The sequence below is a fragment of the Anser brachyrhynchus genome (assembly GCF_964034855.1).
Source record: "Anser brachyrhynchus genome assembly, chromosome: 3".
Classification (NCBI taxonomy): domain Eukaryota; kingdom Metazoa; phylum Chordata; class Aves; order Anseriformes; family Anatidae; genus Anser; species Anser brachyrhynchus.
This window is the reverse complement of record NC_137696.1, coordinates 113,117,180-113,140,833: the sequence shown is the minus strand read 5'-3', so window position 1 is coordinate 113,140,833 and position 23,654 is coordinate 113,117,180. Positions and strand designations below refer to the sequence as shown.

General features: G+C 34.7%; 1 protein-coding gene across 3 annotated transcripts in view; it reads left to right on the top strand.

The window, feature by feature from the left end:
- Positions 1–23,654, top strand: part of NBAS (NBAS subunit of NRZ tethering complex) — a 185,828-nt gene that overhangs the window by 61,039 nt on the left and 101,135 nt on the right. For all 3 annotated transcript variants that reach the window (XM_080583780.1, XM_080583781.1, XM_080583782.1), the window contains exons 31-38: positions 2,454–2,566; positions 2,900–3,013; positions 10,196–10,309; positions 11,899–12,056; positions 14,343–14,441; positions 22,061–22,228; positions 22,753–22,866; positions 23,117–23,240. In XM_080583780.1, coding sequence (XP_080439906.1) covers positions 2,454–2,566; positions 2,900–3,013; positions 10,196–10,309; positions 11,899–12,056; positions 14,343–14,441; positions 22,061–22,228; positions 22,753–22,866; positions 23,117–23,240 — 1,004 coding nt within the window. The remainder of the gene's footprint in view (positions 1–2,453; positions 2,567–2,899; positions 3,014–10,195; positions 10,310–11,898; positions 12,057–14,342; positions 14,442–22,060; positions 22,229–22,752; positions 22,867–23,116; positions 23,241–23,654) is intronic.

Genomic DNA, 23,654 nt, shown 5'->3' with positions numbered 1-23,654 from the left:
TTTCTGTCCCTTGGTTGCTGGAATGATCTGTTACAGAATTCAGGTTGAAGAAGAAACATGCAGGTCTCACCAAGGATAAAAATTTTGTGTGTCACTGGAACCTTTTCCATGTTACAGCATTGGACTGCAGTTGTCGCCGCCAGTTACTACTGCAATGGAAAATTGCATTTTGTGGATTCTTTAATTTCTTTCATATTGGTCTTCCCCTATTCTGAGACTTCCTCTGAGGCTATGTGTATTTCTGTGTTACATTGGTATTGGTTGGTAGCCAGATAAATATGAGCCAGCAGTGTGCTCAGGGGGCCAAGAAGTCTAACAGCTTGTATCAGAAATAGCATGGCCAGCGGGGCTAGGGAAGTGATTGTCCCTCTGTACTTGGCTCTGGTGAGGCTGCACCTTGAATACTTTAAGTTTTGGGCCCCGCACTACGAGAAGGACATTGAGGTGTTGGACTGTGCCCAGAGAAGGGCATATGAAGTTGGTGAAGGTTCTAGAAAACAAGTCGTATGAGAAGTGGCAGAAGGAGCTGGGGTTGTTTAGCTTGGAGAAGAGAAGGCTCTGGGGAGACCTTACTGTACTTTACAATTACCCGAAAGGAAGTTATAACAAGGTAGGGATAGGGCTGTTCTCCAAAGCACCAAGCGATAAGACAAGGTGAAATGGCTTCAAGTTGCACCAGGGGAGGTGTAGGTTGGATATTAGGAGAAATTTCTTTACTGAAAGGGTTGTGCGGCATTGGAATAGGCTAAAAGTTGGACTAGGTGGTCTTTTAGATCTTCTTAGATGGTCTTTTCCAACCTGAAAGATTTTATGATTCTGTGATCAAGAAATAATCCAAACAGTTCTTTAGAAAGGAATTCAGGCACAGAGCTTTCTATGAAGAGACTGCAGCGCTTATAGTTTTACATGTAGAGGTTGCAGTGTGGGTGTTCGTTCTTGTGTTAATTTAGGTATGGAAGTATTTAGCAATGTGAATGCAAATAGGTAAAATGGTCAAATATTACCTGTGTCAAAGCTTGATGCCTTGGCTTATCCTAAATATTTTAAATAAAGGTATGTCTTAATATTGATAGCCTTTCCCTTTTATTCTAGAAATTTGCTTTTTCATTGTTCTTGTTGTTTCACGTTAATCCAAATGAGTTTCACTTTTTCCTTGAGGCACTTATTTAAAACATACAAACACATAACCAAAGAAAAATATTTATATTTTATTTACTAAGGTAGATGTGTCTTTTAAATACTACTTTCCCTTTGACATAAGTACATTTAACCTAGTAATTGCAAGAGAGATTAAAGTATTTTTCTTCCCCTCAAGATATAAATTCATCTTCTTGACCTTCAATGATATTTATGTATGCATGTTAGCACATTTTGGGGAGATCTTCAGCAAACCAGCCTTTAAGCAAGTAAGGCAGTCAAATAGTTTGTGACTAGTTATCCTTTTCCATATTAGGAAGTTTTCCTCAGTAGAACATTGCTTTATAGATTGACCAATCATGTATTTTCCATTAAGATTTAAAAGAATGTTTTTGCTGTTTACCTTGAGTTAGAGGGTTATGTTCTATATAACTTAATCAGAAAGTGACAGAAAATGCATTTTTTCCTATTCATTCACAGCGTGTGCTCCCTCCCATCCCAAATGGACACACGTGAGCACATGCACACACATAAGTAAAGGCATTATTGCCTTAGGTCAAAGTTGGAAGGCATTCACTTTCACAGTATCAATTATATAATTCTAGCTCTATTTATACATTTTTGTTGAAAACCATTTTTACTTAAACATGTATTACTAAAAACTACATATGAACATAGTATACCAGTGAAAGTTTTAAATAAAAGATGATTATGTCCATATAATATTCATAAAATACATGCATATTTTATTTAAAGTTTTATTTAAAGTTACATAGTAATAATAATTGCATAAAGTCATTCATCTTCAGAATAATGTTGTATATTTATTTTTATCAGCTTTGTTCTCATTATCTGAATCTAGCTGAGGAAGCTGAATTTGTGACAAAGGACCTTAAATTTCGTTTCCAATCAACATTTTACTTTTATCTTCTGGGATATGACAAAGCTGAAACCCAGTAATGGTTATGAAATATTTCCCTAAGTAATTATGTATGTAAATACATATGTCTCAAATGTCTTTCATTCATTAAATCAGTTACAACTCTAAATTCAAGACGATTTAGGCATTGTTCTTATTAAAAATAGGTGAAAAAAGAGTATCGCTATCCAAGAGTAGAATTTGTTTAAAATGTTTAATTGGCCATAACATAGTGCCAAATATTTATAATGTGCAGGACCAGCAAGTATTTTGACATTTCATAAGCACAGCAAGTTACTCTTTTTTACTCAAGAATGCAGGGGTTGTCTCTTCCCAGAAATTTAGAATTTGAATTTATTCAACTGCTTTTACAAAAATTTGTTTCCTTCCTACCTAGGTCCTGTCTGCAACTTATTGTAGACTGTCCAAGTGCTATTCAGGAGGAGCTAGATCTCATTCGTGCTCTTGGCTACCTTGAAGAATTTGGTGTGAAAATTTTACCATTGCAAGGTACTGCATATTTTTATTCTTTATTTGATTGCTTGAATCACGTGCAAAAATGTGAATGGGAAATAATTTGTTATTTTGTGAGTGTTGCATGAGTAAAATAAAGGGTCCCTCCAAACAGCTTCCAGACACATACCTTAAAATAATTAAAATAAATAAATACAGGTGATGTGTGGTAAGATGTCTGTGATTGTGGCTGGATATGTTCTACTGTTATTTAACTTTCTGTTTATAGATATACTTCCAAGCTCTCTTTCTTTGTCTACACTGTTGAACAAGAAATACGGCAGTGAGATTCATTTATACAGTCTTTAACACTGGTTCTTCTTCCAACAGTGCGTTTGTGTTCAGATCGACTCAGTCTCATCAAGGACTGTCTTTCTCAGTTGTCAACAAACTATAAGCAGTCTGCTAAGCTCCTGGGACTTGCAAATTTGCTGAGGGTTGCAGGTAAGCTGTTAGAAGGCACTGAGCTGCAATAAAACATAGATTTGTGTTATGCTCTAGGACGTTTGAGCTGATCATTAGAATGTGTTTTCAAGGATACCACTAGAAAGTAATCTCGAAAAGCAGTCATTGGGTCAGAATGGAATATTTTACATTAATGAAATATTTTACCTTCAAGCTGGTCTTGAAGACAGCTTTTCTGACCTTCTGTTAATACCTAAGAAAAGCCTTGTCTCATATAGATTTTGAGTAAAAGCTCGTTTCAGACTAGAGGAGTTGCGGGTGAGAATATTTTGTTCTATAGACAACTGGCAGTACTAAAATTCCAGTAAACCTTCTTGAGTCTGTCAAATAAAGTAGTTTGATTTAATAATAGTCCCATTTAAGTTGGAGGAAAAAAGTCATCTCTGTCTGTCTAACAATTGAAATTTATACATTTGTTTATGCTGTGTGTATATTCTTTGTGCACTAAAGCTAATGTGTTAGCTTAATATTCATTTGAGAAGCTGAACATCTTGAAGGATTAAATCTTTAGTATACTATCTTTTTTTTTTTAATGACTTACTGTTCCATTTGTTCATTTTTCTAAGGTTTTTTATTTCCTGTATTTTGGGAATCTTAGCAGTGACAATCATTGCATAGTATTATATATAGGGAGGGTTGGGTGTGATATTATTAGAGATATAGAAGTTAGGACTTTGATCTCCTCTGATAACTGGGTCCTAAAGAAAGAAATCAGTGGAAACATAATTGTTCCTCTATGGTAAGCTCCTGCAGTGGAGCCCTACTACTTGAAGGATGGTACAGGGGAGGGCATAGTACCGTATTAAGTAGTTGGATCCAATTTATGTAATTGTTCATTTTACATGCAAATCTCTTGTTCTGTGGAAAAATTAGAAAGACAATCAGAACTTTTCTTTGTTTGTTACTTGTAAGACTTTTAGAAAAAAAAATCTCCATAGTGATTCATAAGACAAGATTACTGTACAACTCTTCCCTTCTCGTGTCTTCTTCTACCCATGTCAGGTTAGAGTCTGTTAATTTATCCTCTAAATATGTTGGGTTCTTTAGACTAATGCAGCTGTTTTCTGTTTTACCTTCTTTTTGAATCTAAATGATTCTCTCCTGTATGAGAGAAAGAAAGCAAAATCCAGTGTGATTCTATGAAGCTTAAAAGCACAAGTTATTTTGTCCAGTAGTGTTAGTGTTTTAGTCACGGATTAGCACCTCCTGTGCCCTGGTATGCATCTTTGAATATGGAATAAACTTGTAGCTCCCATCTCCAGAGGCTGAAGGATGAGGGACAACATAAATTAAGTAGAGAACTTTAGGGAGTACATGTAGTGCTTGTTGAGATGGCAATGCCTGTGTGCCAGCTTTCCTTTTCATTGGTGTCTCAGTAAGTTTCTAAATGATTATAAAGTTTTATAAAAGATTTAAAGCCAGATGACAAAATAGACCCTGATTATCTCTGGACTGGAAAAAAATAGAAGCTGAATGTGTGAGGTGGTTAATTTTGACTCAGGTAAATGGTTTAAAAACTACTACTGATGTTACAGATTACGTATTTATTCTACAAGTATTGGGTTATCTGACTTTAATGCTGATGGTTTTTCTTGTACTAAGTATGGAATTGTACTGGTAAGTGTATATTTCAGGAATTCATCTTGGTAAGGAAAAAGCTGCTTTGAAAACTTGATTTTCTTGAGTCCATGAGTTGATTTTCTTGAGTTCCATGCTTTTATTTTTTTTATAGAGTAGCATTTCTTTGAAAGCAAAAATAGCAAGAAAACGTTTCTTGTAGTGACTTTCTGTGATGGTAGGTGTGGGTGTATTTTTTTGTGTAGTGTTGGTTTTGTTTTGTTTTAAATAAGTAGTTTTATGCTTCTGTGATTAGAAAACATTTCACTGTTTCTGAGGAGTGACTAGTCATACTACTTATCTAGAAATATTCTTTTCTATACAGGATATTAATTTATAAGCAAGACAAGGATTCAGCATGAGACTGGCAAAGTTGTGATTGTTATCTGAACTTATTTCTTCTATGACATAGGCTGTGGAAAACATTGGTTTCTTTCATTTTAAGAAATTCAATATTTCTTTAATCTTTTTTTAGTTTTCCTGAGATGTGAAAGCCATAAACTGCATACCACTGTTATTGCAGAGCTGTTGTGCTTGGTATTCCATCCCATTGACTGGTATCCAGAAGAGGGTCAAAAGCTTTCAATAAGCATACAGAGGATACGTGACTGTCATCGTTATATAAAAACTCTTGCATACAAATGCAGTATTTTTCCATCATATTAAAGAAAGAGGTAGAGCTTCGCTCTACAGTCCTCTATTGCTGCCGTATGTATCTTCAGTGAGCACTGGAACAGATAACTTGACATAGGGTTGAAGGCTGCATATGATTTTAATGGCTAGGCTAATAATCTCCTTAAAAACTGATATTAAGTAGAATGCTGACATAGCCTTACTCATAATCCGCAAATGAAGATACTCTTAAAATTTAATAGGCAGTATAAAAATTAAATAAAGCAAGACATTTAAAAAGGGCATTTCTGTATCTTTCAATTCATAATTTCAGTTTTACTGAGTTGAAGACTTACTTTACGACTTTAGCTGTAAGAATGATAACACCCATTAATATTATTCTATAAATCAGTTTGTTGCCAAAAAAGCAGTTTGCACGCACACAGATTTTAAGATTTGTGAACAAAATCCTAAGCCTTTGTTGCAGTTTTAAGACACCAGGTTTAGAATTGCTGGGAAAGGGCAACATGATTTTTAACAGGTTCTGATGAAAGGGAATGGTTTAATGGAGAGATACAGGGATAAGTCTGGATACTGGAAAAAGAATCTAGAGATTGAACTTTATGGACCTGCTTACTGAAGAATTACATAAAGCACTGCTGGAAGAAAGAATTGGAAAAATAGTGAAAACCAATTAGGGACAAAAAGAATTGCCCTGATTTATGAGCCAACTTTGCTGTGAAAGATGTAATTTTATCTTGTGGAACATACCTGTATCAGTTATGCTTTCTCAAATCTGTCATCCCTTCCATTCCCAACCCACCATTGTAGAGTACTTTCTCTTGCTTTGTCAGATTTTTTCCCCTTTGCCCCCATCCTATCTGATTATGTATTTGGAAAGACCTGCTTGATACAGCCATTCATAGCTATATAAATTTTAAACGTGTGTACAGAGAGAGTATATAGTGTATGGTATATTGCACTACATATATCACATAGCCTAAAAAATACAAGTTTCTAATTTCAACTCAAAGCTCAATATTCAACTCAATATTTTAATTTCAACTCAAAAAGAATGCATCTGCTATGCAGACAAGAGAGTGCATGTAGTCATCTGAAGGAGCTTCAGGAGCTATGTACGGTTTATTTTAGAGAACAGCATTGAAAGCAAGTAATGCATTGAGAAGTACAAAAATAAATTCTAAAATATTGCTTAGGTAGTGATATATCAACAAGTTTCTTAATTGCTTTAAGGTATTTGATCAATGAGAGTAAACTATTTAAGCCTCACATCACTATCTCCTCTAAATTAGGCACACAAGTGTTATCTTAATTTTGCAGGTGGGCAAAGTGAGAGAATGAGAATGTGCTCAGCATGACAACCAGCAAACCTGCACCTGGTTAGGGATCTGGAGGTGTCCTAAGTCTCATGCTCCTTTCCTAATCCACACACTTAAGAAAGAGCATGAGAGAATTCATGTTATGTAATTACTTGCTTACAAAATAGAGGAGTGAAAAAAGGGGTAAAAAAACATAGCTTATGCATCAGAAATTAGCATCTTCTCTACTGTTACTGCATATCAAGAAGAGCTAGGGAGCATTGCTATTTATTGTGACAATTTTTGATTCAAGATCCCTGGAAATATCTTCTATTCATCGTGCTCTTTTCTCACAATTTCCTTGTGGTAATGTAGTTCCTTTTAATATCTGTAATATCTAGTAATTTTAAGCTTTGCTCAGATCCCTAAGTCGGCTAACACTGTATTTTTGAAATCTATCTTCTTAACACTGACTTTCTTGCCTGATGTATGTAGAAGTAACCATACAGATGATCTGTGGTCTTGTAAATGTATCTCACGTGGAGTTTCTGGAGTATATGTATACCATTTTGATTTCATTTTACTTTTAAGTTTTCTGATGTGGTTAATGTTCTTTGTTTTATCCATTCACAAATACAACATGCATCTTACGCAAAATGTCTCAATTGGCTTTTTTAATTAGACCCAAATTAGATTTAAATGTTAAAAAAAAAAATATTTGAACATGCTTTATTCCCTGCCCCCCCAATGATTTTCTGTCATTTCTGAGCTTCCATATTTTTCCTCTCATTTGTAATGCCATTTCTACTTTTATCAACTTCTGTCTGAAATTTAAATGCTGTAACAAAAGGATGTAGAAAAAACTTTGTACCTAGAAGAGACCTAAATCTTACTGAGCAAAGTAACCTTTAGAATATAAGTGCGTATTTCTTATGACATAAGGAAGCATTAGTCCTAAGCAGCAGAACACGCACACGCAGTTTTGCAAATAATAAAGGGGAAATAAAAACTAACATGTCCTTTCTAGTTTCTGAACTTGATTAGTTTGAGTCTGGATGTCAGACATTAACGTTAAGGCTTAATGCAGAATTACTCTGTATTAAAATAATGTTATCACTTTAATGGTCTCCCTTATGGAAGGGACCTTTTTTACATCTTGGATGTCTATCAGAGTGGCAAGGGCAACAATTTAGATTCAAAACCTTTCACTTTTATAAGGCTTTATTATTAAAAATCTCTTCAAATGAGGAGTCGTGAAGCTGAAGCAGTGAATTTTTTCATGTCTGAATAGATGACTGAGAACATGCTGCTAATCTGCAGTGGGTCGTATTTTAAGTGACTGCACTGTTGAGGCAGTGAAAGCCACATGAAAAAGGATTCGAGCTGTGCGTTGTGGGGTATTCACTGGTCGTGGCGGAGCTGACAGTTAATCCCCAGCACAACAGTGTGCATCAAGATAATGGAACTTTAAATGAGAGAAAAATGGAGATGAGATGAAAAAGTATAGCCATGGACTAGCAGGAAAACAATCCTTATGTTTTATGCTTTTGCTTTTGCAAAAGCACGCAGAGATGTATCTGCTGTATCAAAATTAATTAGCTAAAATGGTGGGGGGGGACTTGGCAATGTATGGCTGCTCAAGCACATCTAGGAAGAAAGCAGTTCCTTGCTCCAAGTGTTCCTTCACTCTTTCCTACAATCCCACTGATTTTTAAGTAATAATAAATAGCAGTAATTATTTGGTTTAGCAGAAATCTGACTAACAATAGTTTCATTATTTCTATTGCCTTTTGCTTTTGTCTGCTACTTAGACAAATCTCTCCATAAGTAGTAATGCTGTCAGGGTGAAGTGGTGGGCATCAGAAGGTGAGTGGCAATTACAAATCTTTTGCTTACAAAATGACAGTTCATGTCTAGCTTTTGTAGACAGAAACACCTCTTTGTCATCTGTAATTGCTTTTGCCTGGATAAGAAGTTCCCAGGTTCCAGAGGGCAAAATTTGCAGCACAAGAGTCTTGGATGTGATTAATTTGCAACACCATGTGTTGGCAGTATATAGGGCGAGAGGCCAAGAGATGGGAATGATGGGAAGCCAAAGTGCTCTCCCAGCTGAGTTAGTTGTGATGTGCTGGGATTAAGGGAATCTTAATTGAGCTAAATAATTAGAGTTACTTCACTTCCTTGAATGTCATTCTAGCACAACTGCTACGTCTTATCTTTCGAGAAGGCTTTAAAAACAAATTTGGTTTGCCGATGTTGATGATTCTGCAAAATAAAAATAACAACTATGTAATTTAAGAACGTGTACTCTTTAAGTAGTTTTTGAAACTGGCTCTGTTTAACCTTCTGAAATATTTGCATTTCATAAGTTGTAGTAATACAGTTTCATAAACCAGTGCCCTTTTCAAATGACTGTCAGCAGTGACTCCATAAAATCACTTCTAGTAATAGGAGAGAAACATGACCAAGAAGTTTGCATTGAAAAATCCACTCACTTTTATTAGTTTCTTGCCACCCCTCCTTCCTAAATTAAAATCAATAGTGTGGAATTATTTTTCCTGTGTATGTTCAGTCATCTGTTCATATAGTACATGGATATGTGGACTCTGTTTTAGCATGAGACTGGACCAACTGGTTTCAGTAAAGTAAATAATTCCTAATTTCTCATGTTCATTCTAAATTGGAAAAAGCTTTTAAAAAATAATAAATATAGATAGCTGATAAAGGGTGACAGGAATAAATGTTATTTGTATTGATTGTAACTGACTTTGAAAAAGAGATGAGTTGTCTGATTAGATTTTCATTTGCGAATGCTGATTTCTTAAAATTAAGGTTAAGACATTTGTCCACAGAGGTTGTTACTGAAACTTCAGTCAGAACACATCAGTAGTATCTGATGTGTTACTTTTGACTCATACTTTGGGGAGTAGACATTGTCCAGGGGATCTGGTGATCAAGATCCATGTATGATGTGAGAAAGTAGTTTCAGTTCTACTCTCTAAATTTAGCAGGGAAGGGATTTTAAATGCTAATGTCTTTCACATCTTAGGAATCTTTGTCCACATGAAGTGGCAGTTTAAGTTAGGGGCTTTGCTTACTGTAGCAGTATAATTATAAATATAATTTTCTTTTATATTAAATATAATAGAAATATATTTAGATTTAATAGAAATATATTTATATTAAATATAATATAAATATAATATAAATATAATATAAAAGAATATTAAATATAATATTCTTTTTCTATTGCAATTCACACACAAAAAAGTCAGTATTTGGTTCTATACATCCCTCGTTTTAATATCAGTTTTTATCTCTTTAGTCTGTTGGCTGTCACATAAATAAGACTGCATTTTCTTTTCTTTTAAACTCCTTTTTAACCTAGACTTAACATGTTATGTAATTTCTTTAGCCACCTATAATGCCACTTTTCTTTTCCTATTTTTAAATATTTATCTGTTGTTTCATTTTTAGGAAAAATAAAATGATAATTTTATTTCCAGAAGGTGATGTTTTCATGTTGTGGCATATAATTTTCTTAAGAAATAAAGTAAGAAGCTTATGTTGATTATTTGTTCCAACTAATAAAAATGTTCAATTTTTTGTACAGGAGATGACCAGACGGAGAGAAAAGGTCAAGTTTTAATCCTTTTAGTGGAACAAGCTCTCAGTTTCCAGGACTACAAAGCAGCTAGTATGCATTGCCAAGAGCTCATGACTGCAGGTGAAGTAAATAAATGGGGACTACGTGGGGTGATGGTGGTTGGAAATCTGAGTTCTGACTCTCAGCTCATTCTGAAGTATGTCACTTCAAACTGGTCCATTTCATTCAAAAATCAACTTCATTGTGCAAATCAGCAGTATGTCAGGTGTAGAAGGCATGTGGTATGTAATACGGTAACTCCCATGTATGTCATGGACCTACAAAATCAGCCACAGTATCTTCTGGAACAGCACTGTCTTTTAAAATTTGTTTTACTGAGATCTCTCAAGCAATATAACATAATGTGATTCAGATAATCCCTTATTTTTTGTGCCAGAAGCTCAAAAATATATCCCATCAGGGATTCCAGTTTTAATTGTCTTTTCAGTGCTTTTTTTTCTTGTAAGAAAACAGAGTTACAAGTTTTATACATGAAGTTGATAAGTTTTTTTATGTAAGTCATATTGGAAAAATTATAATTTGTCTTGTTGTTTAAGTCCCTTACTTGCTATGTTCTGGTATTATGTTTTTGTGAACGGTCACATGAAACGCCATTGAAATTAAACATGTATATTGGTATGTATGCATTCAGTATCATTTATACACAGTCATGCCTTTCTGTAAACTTCTGTATGGAAATGTATTTCAATATCCTTGTGTTTCAGCTTGCAAAAGTTCATTCATATACTATAAAATCTTACTGTGCAGTTACTATCCCACTTCATTATCTCTTGAAATAATGACAAGAAATAAAAGTTTGTTAGGCAGCTGGGTAGGAATATGGCTCTTAGTGTTCCATCCAAAATAGGCTTATAGTATAATTGGCTGTAGTGGTAAGTGCTGACTTATGTTTCTTACTAAATATCACAGAAACCCGATTGCCTGTTACCTGCGGTCACTGTGGTAGACCCAGACAGTACCACTGAAAGTCGGTAGGGCAAGCGTTCAAATGGCTCATTGCTGCCACAGGGGCGTGCAATTGGTTGGAGGTTGTCAGGAGTCACCAAAACTTGCCCTCCAATGAATCTTCATTAAAGTATTCAAAGTAGGCTAATGTGCAGGTCTTTTAGATAGACTTCTATCAAAGCTCTTAAAATATTTGTGCTATTTATGTAAGTCTTATATGTGAGGTTATGAATGAAATTAAATGACACTTTTATGTCAAGATGCTAAGGAGCATGGGTTTTGCTTCTCTGGCTCTTTTTTCTGCCTCAGGATTGAGATTATGTGTGGAAACAGATGAATTGAGGTTCTTTTAATGTATCAAGTAATTGTATGTATATTAAAGCCACTCCTGTAATGTATTTAATATTATGCACTGAAGTACATTCTGATTTTTTTATTGTAGTATGTAAAAATATAGCATGTAGGCTTACAGATTCCTATTATAGTGATATCTACAATATGGTGGCAATGAATCTTCTACATATTTCAGTCTAAAGTTGAGTTACATCTATTTTATGGAGCTTTTATGGCCCCTTTCTCAGGGGCTGTGTTGGCAGTAATGCCACATGCCACGCTCTTGTCTCATCCAGTAAGAATTATGTGGGTTCCTCCTGTCACTTGTGAGGCTTGCTTAACTGAGAAGTAAGTTTTGTGTTCTCTTGTAGGTTATTCTAAAAGCTGGGAAGTATGCAGTCAGCTTGGGCAATCAGAAGGCTTCCATGACTTGCGTATGCGTCAGGAACTCATGGCTTTTGCTCTGACACACTGTCCCCCAAATGCCATAGAGGCATTGCTGGGAGTTAGCAGCTCATTGCAAACCCAGGTAGGTATTTCTGAAACTTCTTTCATGCAGTTCAATGCTTACCAACACTTTAAAGGGGAATTCTTCTAATTTTTGTTTCCTTAAATTTGTCTGCCTGACACCTCCAGCCCCAGCAAGTTTATACTTTTACTACTCATTTTTCAACTTTTGCTGTTGTAATTCAGCACAAGGTCTTTTTTAACCGTTTTTATATGATGGCTGCTCAAGTAGAAGTGCAATTATATCTATCTTTAGTACTTTTAATGTCTTAATTTATTGCCTTGTTAAACGTTCTATTTGCAAATAGATTTAAATCTTTTTTCTGAAGTTTTCCAGGTTCTGTCACCTGTTTATACCGTATAATCTAACTTAATTAAATGTCCAATTAAAAGTTCATTAAACATCTATTCTTATTTCTTATGATCACTACCAAATATGTGATGAAATTCTTTTCTCACTGATTTCAACCATTTGATAATTCTAACAAATATAACACCGTTTTTGTCTGAGCCATCTTTATGAACCTTGCAATGAATGACTCTTAGCAGAATCAGCTCTTAAATGCTCATCAGATCATATTATGTCCATGAGAATGATTACTGTGACGTTTAAGTGCAAGTTATGGCAAGGTGACATAGCAAACCTATTTAAAGGTCTTATTTTGAAACTGCAGTGCAGTAATTCAGGTTATCAAAAAGTTACATTTCTGTTCAGTTTAGTTGTAGTTTGGCCTACATGCTATGTCTAAGTCTGAATTTTTCTTAAATCACTTTGAACTCTTAGACAGCTTTCTCTGTACAATATAAAAATCTTAAAGGGCTCGTGTTCTGTATCTCCAGACACGGAGGAGAGGGTAGTAATAGATACAGCACTTATGCAGTCTAATAAAGGTAACTCCAAGTGCATATCCTTTTTCTTTACAAAATTTCTGGTGTAGCAGAGCACATGAGAAATATGGGAAACATAAAGGCAGTCTTTGCAGCCTCAGTAACAGGATAATGTCAGAATTAAATGCTACAAACAGTTTGAAATGAAGTCTAGCTCCTGTGAACTATTTAATTTTACCTACTTGTTTTTTACTATTTATTTTTTTCATCATGTAAGCACTCCAGTTTGAAGCAGGTAGGTATAATTACTCGTTTTAATACAAGTGGACTCTTTCCAGAATCGATACTTGTACAATATAGAAATAAAAGCTTGTTTCCCTCTCTTATGTACCTATACGCAGAATTAGAATTTGAAGTTACATAAACTTCTGGTGCTGTATAAGTAAAAATGTGTTAAACTTTCTCTCAGTTCATTGCCCCTGTATTGCTGTCTTGTTCCTTCTAAAAGCCTCTTTTCCTGTTAGTTGTAATGCAGTACAGCTGCTCAACCACTGATTATTACCCTCTTGCATCGTACTTTTCCAAGGGAAAAGATTTTCTCTTCTTTATTCACAAAACTTGATACTGAATTGCTTGCTGAGGTTTCTCTGTTAGTGCAATAGGATTTGTCACAAACATTCAGTGATAATTTATTTGGTACTCGCCCAAGGAAGCCAAGCCCAAGTCATGATTTCCATCAAAGAATGCATAATCAGTTTATTCTGCAATTACTTTCTCCAAAAGCAAATTACAATTTTTTCAGCACTCGTCATTAATGACCTTGTGTTCTGTCCAATGTACGTGTCTTACTGAGCAACCTGATCCAGTGGGAGGTGTCCCTGCCCATGGCAGGAAGGTTGGAATAAGATGATCTTTCAGGTCCCTTGCAATCCAAACCATTCCATGTATGTAGGTAGATAAATGCAAAAAATCTTTATCAGAAGTTCGTGGTAAACAGGTGATACTAAAAGACTGTAACTGTCTTTTGTGGAACTTCATTAGTCTGTGACCTGCAGAAATTCTGTTCATGTGACACTTTTCTCTCCACTTGCCCATCACCTTAGAGGCATAGTTCCAATAATGAGTATTTTTCATGAAAATTCTTAGCTGACATTGTACAGAAACTTATAGGTAGTTTAAAACAAACAAACAAAACAACTATAACAATCCATCAAACAAAAAAATACAATTCTTACATTGTGCGGAAAAATGTTGCACAAAAAACACAGAAGGGAAGGTCATTTTGCCTAAGGACTACAAGAGTGAGAGGATGTTAAATAAATGTTTTCTTCTTCTCCCTGCCTCCTCTATCCCCTCACTTCTTGTTTTTCTGTCGTGGAAGTTTTTGCATCAGAATTTCTTGACTTTCCTATGACATTGGAATTATAATTCTTAATGATTATTTGTCTGGTAAGGGATTATATTTATTCTGTCTCTGTAGATTCTTTATCAAGCTGTGAATTACCAGTTGCTTCCTTCAGAAGCAGATGAGAATGTAAATACCTCCATACCTTCTTCGCTGATCAGTAAGGATACAGAGGTAAGCTTTAAAGAGTTTTTAAAGTAATAACAATTGTGTTTTGTATTATGTTGAAGAGCTGAATCTGAGTGTGAGTATCATCTACCTGTTTAATACAAAAAATATGCAGCATTAAAGGCTACTAATTAAAGGCTACTAATTTCCAGTCTTAGATTATTTTAGGTTTACCTTTGCTTATATATTTTTGCATAGTCTGTTCTGATTTTTGTTGCTTCTTCTCAGGCAATCTTCGCAGTAACATGGGGGGGGGGAAGCAAAACATTTGAAAATTATCCTGGGCTATGCATTTAATTCAAAAACATCTTGAGTTAAACTTTTTTTTACTGTGCATCATGGTGTATATGGTGTCTTCACCATTTTTTGACTTTCAGGTATTGCAGGTGAAATAATTATTATGTGCAAGATTAGAAGGTACATCAACACTTAGAGCTTTGTGGAGAATAGAGGCGCAGGGGGAAGGAAAAGGTTTACTATTCTTTTTTTACTTTTCATGTTTATAATTTTAAGAAATCTAATTTTGTACATGTACGATTGGGGCTAATTTTTTCTCTTCAAAGATGACGCTATTTACTGTTTCTGAAAGAAACGAACGTCTCTTTCAGTCTCTACAGAGTTGGAAATTCTAAGTTTAATTAAAAAGTTATTTTGAAAAAATAGGTATTTAATGTAGTTTAGACCCTTTATTTTTCCCTTTAATCTTTTCTGTTCAAGTTTTCCTGTAGATGATAAACAAATCTCAGGGTGGGAGGGGAGAAATGTTAACCTTAAAGTAGGAAGAAGAGTAGAGAAGAGTAGGAAGAAGGTAGGAAGAGTAGGAAGTAGGTTCATGTTGTATAGCTTGGCTTTTTGAGCAGAATATTTAAATTGCAGCCCATTTATTGTCATTGTTCCATTAAAGGAGTTTTTCCAATGATAGCTGTAGATGGAACATGTTAGTCTTTTCATTTGGTGTATTGAACACCGTGTAGCTAAATAATAAATAAGTCCCTGCCATGTTATTGGAATGGGAACATAAGTTCTGTGTATGTATGTATTTTGTGTTTGCATATTTTTGTGTATACATACATGCATGTTTCATAAAAATGTATATGTAAACGCATACATATACATATTTCCATATATATATAAAAGTAACAAAACAGGCAGGAAAGTGAAACAGCACTGAAAACAGCATTCAGAGTAAGTGAGGTAAACCTTTACCTTATGTATCTAGATATCTAGAATCATTGCCATGAAGAAGAGGTCTGTTTATTAGCATGAACACATTTTATTTTCTGGGAATTGGTAAATACATTTATCTGAGAGCAAGATTGTCAAATAAATGTTAATAAAATTGTGGAGCCTTTTGATTAGGGCATGGACGCATATTTTAACAAATTGTAACATGACAAATCTGTCACACATCAGCTTTAATATGCTGTAGTACTATCAAATGTTTGTTGTGACAGAACAATTGTATGTGCATATAAATGAATTCAGAAATACACTTAAGGTTTTATCAGTCTTGAGTAAACTCACTAATTAGCTTCATTATCAGTTCAATTTATATATCTGAAGCAATTTTAACTATAGTGAGGAATTTGCATTTAGAAAATTTTTCACTCTTATTTCATCCGATATACATTCTTCTGTTTTTTTCCTCTTTGTTGTGGTTAGTTGTCTACAGTTGGAAGTCTGCACACAGACTGGGCAAATGTGTATGGTGCAGCATTGAGAGTTTTTGTTGTTTTTTGTAATACAGCTTTGTTTTCTAGTCAAAATGTTACACTATGAAATGAGTTCTGTGTATTTGCTAATTTTAACTTATTGTCTTCTCCCAGTTGATTTATATGGGAATTATAGCTTCTTTCATTTCTTACAGTAGTTTGCAATGACACAAGAGGAAACATAGCCAATAATATTTAGGCACTGTATAAACTTACCTTTTTTATAGACATATGAAATGTTAGAAGTGCAGTATGTTCAAAAACTCTGTCTCTGACGTAACTGAATCCCATAACTGCAATCGCTGTAGTTGCACGTCAGGTAATTCTTCCTTCTTCTTACCTTCATTGCCTCGCACACAATTTCAAACTATAACATCTTTTTGCCCTTTCTTTTTACTCCTTTCTTTACTTACGTTTTGACTTAAAACATCCTTTTCTCAAGGACTTCACAAATGTTCTTCTTTCTTACTTACCGATAACTTTTCAAATTAGTGCTCAAAACATAATTTTCCTTTTAACTAAGGTTAATTAAGGTATATGTTTTTGGACATCCCTTTCTCTGTTACTTTGAAAATACCTATCTGTTAATCGATCAACCTTTTTTATAATAGCTTTAGAGATCTTTTTTCTGCCTCTTCTCATACTGATCGTTAGTTGCCACTGCCATTTTCCTGGGATACCAGCCCACATCACCTGCTGGTTATACTTTTCAATTATTCTTTTTTTTTTTTTTTTGGATGTAGAGGAAGAACTCCCTATTAATGTCTAAACTCATTTATCTTTGTTGTTTTAAGGTTTTTTCTTTTTTTTCCAAACCTTTTTTTTCCTCATGAAACTTGCAGGAATCTTGATAGCAGCTGGCTACGTATCTTCACAAGTTATGTGCAAATGTGTCACATAACATAGCTGTCATATTGATTTAAGTAAGTCTTTGTAGGAAATTCCTGACTGCTACAGTAAAGATGCATGTAATTATTCTGTAGGAACTAATGCGTTTACACTAGTATGTACTTCGTGACCAAAGCACCCAGCTTGTCACTTGTGATGGAACTCAGTGGAACCACTGGAGAAATTATCCTTTTGAAGCTACAATGACTCCAATGTAGCAGAATATTTTGCTTATTAAGTTTCCTCCATGCTTACCATTTGTTCTCTTTGTAGTGTGCTTCAAGTGCCTCAACAATTCATCTTGTGCTGCTCAAACTATCTCAGTGAGAAAAAATAAGGTCTTGACTCATTAAAAGCACTTCAAAATATTATTGCTAACATTATTAGATTAAAATATAGTTCTTAGTTGTGAGATGCTGTGTTTTATATAAGCAGTAAAAACAATAACCGCTGTAAATCTTGCCTTCTAAATGAGCTCTGACTTTGTGCTTGATCTGCTTAATACTTAAAACACACGTTATGTCCATTATAAATAAAATCATTATCTTTTACATATCTGAATGTGAAAGTTTAATTACTGTATACTGTCACAGTAGCACAAGATAAATTAATAGTTTCAAATTTCATTGGAAAGGAAGTTTTGATAGGAGAGCAGAAATGATTTGAAGATACTCTTCTCTAGAAATTATAGGAATTTTTTTCTTAAATGCTGCTTAAAAGAAAAAAAAAGTTCCTACTAACTGAGAATTAGCATCTTTTCTTTTTGGACCCATGCAATGGATCTGGAATCTTTTTAAATACTCGCGTACGTTAAATTGGTGTGTCATGCATCCTTATCATTGCTGTTATCATTGCTGATTAGCAATGATAAGGGAATGTTTTACTTCTGTAGTGTACTCAGGGAAATGTTCCACCTGGAATCTGTGGAACTTCAGGGCAAAAATAGTTGCAGTTTCAAATAGTTATGATACATAAATCTTTATATATACACACATTTATATGCATGAGATTAACTGGAGCTCTGTTTTGTGGCTTAGTAAATATACTGGTTTTAATTCTGTATCAACTAAATTAGAATGCTCATAGAAAGAGGTAGCTGTAATTCTTGAAGGTATTTTATTCATTAAGTTCATTTAGTGTCACCGAACTCTTGTGCTGAGGAAGAGAAGATCTCAAGGTGGAACTCCATGCTTGTACTGTGTAAACTGCTGCTGGCAATTTAATCAATGAGGCACAGAGAATAATGCAACTAACCAGCCATTAGGTGCTTGATTCACTTACTTAATTACAGATACCAACAATTTGAGATGTCCTAAGGCATCTTTCCTGTCCTTTAGCTACTGACCCAAAAAGTCTAGGTCCTCTTGTCAGATCTATGAGTGTTAGGCAGGTATCTTAATTACTGCCATGTATCGCAGACAGTCATCAAAGCCTGTGTTTAAGTAGCTGAATGTAATCCATTGTCTCTGCTTAAGGCTGAATTACTTTCTAGTTTGCAATGACAGTAATAGACTTAGTGAGACCGTAGACATCCAGTGACACCAGAAGGTTATAATCTTGAGCTGAATCCTTTCTGTAGTTTCTCATCTATGTTTTAATTTATCTGAACTGGACAGGAGTTTTGATGTAGACAGGTTCATGATAGAGGTGTTGTACAAAAATGGAAAAAAAACACAAAAAACACATTTCAAGACACAAAACAGGAATGTACAGTATACATGGATGCATATGTAAAAATATTTAAATTCCTGCTTTCTGATGGGAGTACTAGAAAGTGAAAGATGAAAAGGAAAGCTAAGACTTGATGTTTTGTCTAATAAGTAGAGTTTGTTCCACCTCGTTTTGTGTAAGTACAAAACCTTTAGGTAACCTTTTATGTAGTCAGCCTGTGCAGGTTTTCTTTAACAATAACAGATTTTAATGTTAACATCTGTTTCCTTTTAGCGAGGTGGGGATTGGGCTCTTCCCCCAAGCACCAAGTGATAAGACGAGGCGAAGTGGCCTCAAGTTGCACCAGGGAGGTTTAGGTTGGATATTAGGAAAAATTTCTTTACTGAAAGGGTTGTGCAGCGTTGGCATAGGCTGCCCAGGGAAGTGGCTGAGTCACCATCCCTGGAGGTCTTCAAGAAATGTGTAGATGTAGAACTTGGTAGCATGGTTTAGTGGTGGGCTTTAGTCCTAGGTTAAAGATTGGGCTAGATGATCTTAGAGGTCTTTTCCAACCTGAACAGTTCTATGATTCTGTGATTCTTCACAAGACTATTAACTCATAAGGTGTGTTAAGAGTATGGTTTCTGCATGTTTTGACCCTTGCACCTTGGCTAACTGTCATTAAAAACAAAACAGACAAAAACTATGTTGCAGGTGTTTTAATTTATCACTGTTCTGTGGCTTATTTAAAAACAAAAACAGTTAGCTTTGCTTTCTTGTCCCTCGGTTAGACTGTTTGGAGCTATATTTTAGTATTTTAGCTGTTTTTTTTACATTATCTTGATAATTTACCATTTGTTGGCGGAGTCTTTTTTACATAGTTAAATTCCTTCCTTTTTTTTTAGCTGCTATAAGAAAATAATTTCCCTCAAAATCCCCAAGCTATAATACCATACTGAAGTCATAATTAAAGGATACAATTAAAGTTATCCTATTAAATGAGATCTTCAATAATCTTTAAGAAACTTAGTTTATCAGAGGTTTATTCAGGATAGCAGAGAGTTATGGTAAATGTTGCTGTTCTAGGTACACGAAGGAATGGCTTTTCAGATGACACAATTCTTTATTTGTGCAGAAAATATTGTAATGATGGTTAAAGTTCCATTTAGTAAAATCAATAAATCACTACCAGAGTTTTTCTGATAATGGTTGAACTATACCAGCACACACTCTACTGAAGGAGGTTTATTTTTAAAAATGATTTTCTCAAATGCAATTGAAAACTTGGAAGGGAAAAAATTGTTTTGAGTTGTTTGTTTGTTTTTCCTCAGTTAATCCTCAGAATAAGTTAAGAGTCCTGAAGCAACCAGAAACTAGTGTTCTCTATATAACATTTAAAATATGAAGCAAAAACCTTTAGTTAGTGCAAGTAACAAAAATGATTTGTTAAAAACAATTAAACCAACTAAACAAAAAAACACAATGTTGATTAACAAGAACTGTTAATTGTTTCCCCCTCCCCACCCCTCAAAAAAAGTCACCAGACCTAGGCTATTATATTGCTGTTTACTTTTCAGAGGAGTAAAAATTCTGGTGTATTGGGCTTAGTTCATTTGGTTCAGAGCATCATATATAGACGCTTATACATATATATGCTTATATATATATATATATATGATGCTCTGAACCAAATGAACTAAGCGCAATACACCAGAAAATATATATATATATATATATATATGCTCATATATAGAGAGCATCAGAGTTCAGAGCATCATATTGCTCTTTGTTCATTTGGTGAAGAGCTGAAATTTCCCGTCTAGTTGGCTAGTGGTGTTCCTGTGAAATTTAGAAAATAATTTCAGAGAAAATTGAAAAATAAATAAATAAAATGCTGAAGTCTTAGAGGAAAGAAAGACGTAAAATGGGCCTGCTACTTTAATGACCAGGTTAAGGCAGTGAATAATACAATTACAATCAGTGAATAATACAATTATGGGTACTAAAAATAAGGGTGTCTTCAGTGAAATTTTACTTTGAAGCTAACAGATGTTTTGTCAATTAAGTTCCTGTGGGGCATCGCTCACTTGAGCATAACTTGGTATCCTTTTGCTTTGATGTCTGAAATTTTGTCACAAGTTAGTAAGCTGTGAATTAATATTTCCCACTCACTTATTAGTTATGCAGGTAGAATTCTCCTATTTCTGTAAACTTTGGTGTATGGGGAAATGAATAATTGAACTGTTATGAAGAAGCATTGGAGGTAAAGCTATTGAAATTTACTGTATGTAGGGGAATATTTATATTTTATATTGCTGAAGGCAGTATTTACATTAGCATGCTAATGCTATGGTTCTATTCTAATGTGCAGGTTTTGTAAAGCATGCCATGGACATGAACCTTTCATGGCTGGAATAGTTAGCACAGATCAACCAAAATGGGTATTTTGAGTATTAATTAAATGCTTTACAAGAGGAAGAGCTGGTGCGGAAACCTCCATTTGCAGAACGTCCTCTACTTTAACTGATTTTAATGTGAGTCTGCTGAGGCTGAGTGAACACATTTTGCAGGACAACGTGCATATGCTGCAGAAGCAGCTCAGGCTTGAGAATAGGCTAGGCTAGGATCTTGGATTCTTTTTTGCAGTCTGTTAGGCTTGCTAGATTTGTACCTTGGAAGTGCTCACTGCAGAATTTCAAATCTTAATACTTAGTCTCTTGGTCTGGAGATGAATGTTTACATCTCTTCGTCTTTTCCCCACTGAACTGTGAGGATTTTTTGTTGTGATATGAAGGGACAAGGGGTGGAGTGTGTCTACATTGTCCACCTTTGTCTTGTGAGGATGCTATTTTGACTTAAGTGTGTTGAGCTTTGTTTGCTGTTGTAAGTGAAGTTTGTGAAGGCTGTGTGATGAAAGCATATACTGAGAACTCATCTCAATAAACACTACCTCTATTAATACAAGATTGTCTCTTCTGTCAGCTTTCTTGAATTAGTGATGATTCATTTTAGCATGCTCAGTCTCCTCATGTATTATAGATAGATTTGTTATTTTAATAGAAGTACTCAACAATTATGTATAACATTACCATTATAAACTTTGGAATTATACACAGCTGGTATCTGTGGACACATGAGATTATACAAGGGGCACAATGTTCTACTGATCATGCTATTCACTGCAGATTGAGACTTAAGTCACTTTAACTTTTCTTTTTTTTTTTTTTTTTTACAACATCTGTTGCCTAAATTAATGAACATTAAAATAAGTTATTAACATAGTGTGTGTATACTAATGTGTTTTGGCTTTTAGGTCTTTAATCTAATTAAAGCATGAGTCTAACGCTTGCCATTGTGTGTTGGATATGCTCACAGGATGAAACTGCCGTCTCCTCTAGCCAGTCTGCCGATTTGTTGTACTGGACAACAACAAAAACCATGAAGGTGTTGTCTAACACAACTATGACTACAAAAGCCATGCTGCATGCTGTCAGTGATGGACAGTGGTGGAAAAGATCACTAACTTATCTTCGACCGTTACATGTAAGGGATTGCTGCTATGTCTCGAGATGCTTACACATTCACTGCTATGTTAGAATAAAAACAAGGCTCCTTTGTAGACACACCTGACAAATGAAGACCTCAAATTGATGTTAGCTAGAGATGACAAGGGACTGTTTTCAAGCAAATCACAATGAAAGAATCCATCTAAAGGTGTTTCCTGTTTCTGTTTTCTAATCTGTTTTTTTTTTTTTATATTTTTTTAGCGTAGTGTGAAGGCATAGTTTAAATTTCGCAGAACTTCAGAACTTTGGGGAATAAAGCACAGTGAAGTCAACTCTTTACATACTGTCTATTTGTATTCAAAGCTCTAATACTGCTTTTGAGCGTGATTCTCTCTCAATACTGAGCTTGATTCAACATTGCTTTATTTAGGATGACTCTTGTCTTGATCCCAGTTGAATTCAGGGATCTTTCCATTTACAGGTGCTTCCCTTCTGAATTGCAGTTAAAGACTTTGTAATGAGCTTTTTTTGTTACAGCACACCTATACTTGTTTTTCCCAGGGCCAAGAGTTTGGAGATGTGTTAAAAAGTGGGCCTGGAGAAAATGCCACTGTGGAAAAGCAAGGCTGTCATCCATTTTATGAGTCTCTAATTGCTGATCCATATGTTGCAGAAGTAAGTTTCTGTTACAGAATTGTGATTTTTTTTTTCTGTTGAGATATTCTAGCTAAGTAAAAATATGGGTTTCATATTGTTTGTTTGACTTGCAAGGACTTGAAATTTTGTGCAATAGTAGGAAAAAATAATTAAACAGAAATGAAAGCAAATGCAGGAACACAGGTTAATAAGCGTATCTGATGTAAGTGAACTAAACATAACTGTAGACTGTAGTGCTCATGCATCAGTTACCTTATTTTACTTCTAGTCTGAAAGCAGCTATGGCACATACCAGAACAATTCTGTGGAAAGCTTTGCAGAAGTATTGTTGAGAACAGAGAAACTGACAGAGACCAAGAGTGAAGGAAAAAACCTACTTCCAACTACAGAAGGTATGGGTATATGTGTATTTATTTCTGGATTTACTTTATATAGTAACTTTAGAAGAAGCTATAGTTAGGTTTAAAAGTGGAGAATAGTACATAATGCTTTAAGTATTCCTATGTAGGTAAGTAGCCTTGATAGAAGTAGCTGCAGTTTTCAAGAAAAGTGGTATTTCTAAAAGGAGCTGCTCAGTAGAGAATAGAAATCTAAAATCCGAAAGTTGGCTGTAAATAACCAGAAATTGTTATTTGAGGGCCGACAGGGATATGAACATTGTAAAGGAAAAAATATTGCAGGTTTCTTGTATATTATCAAATAACATATTTAAAAGGACACTTGCAACCCAGTGTTAATATCCCTATATATTCATTTGTTCAGATCCTGTGCCATTATTTATACAGCAGTTAGTATTACAGGATCAT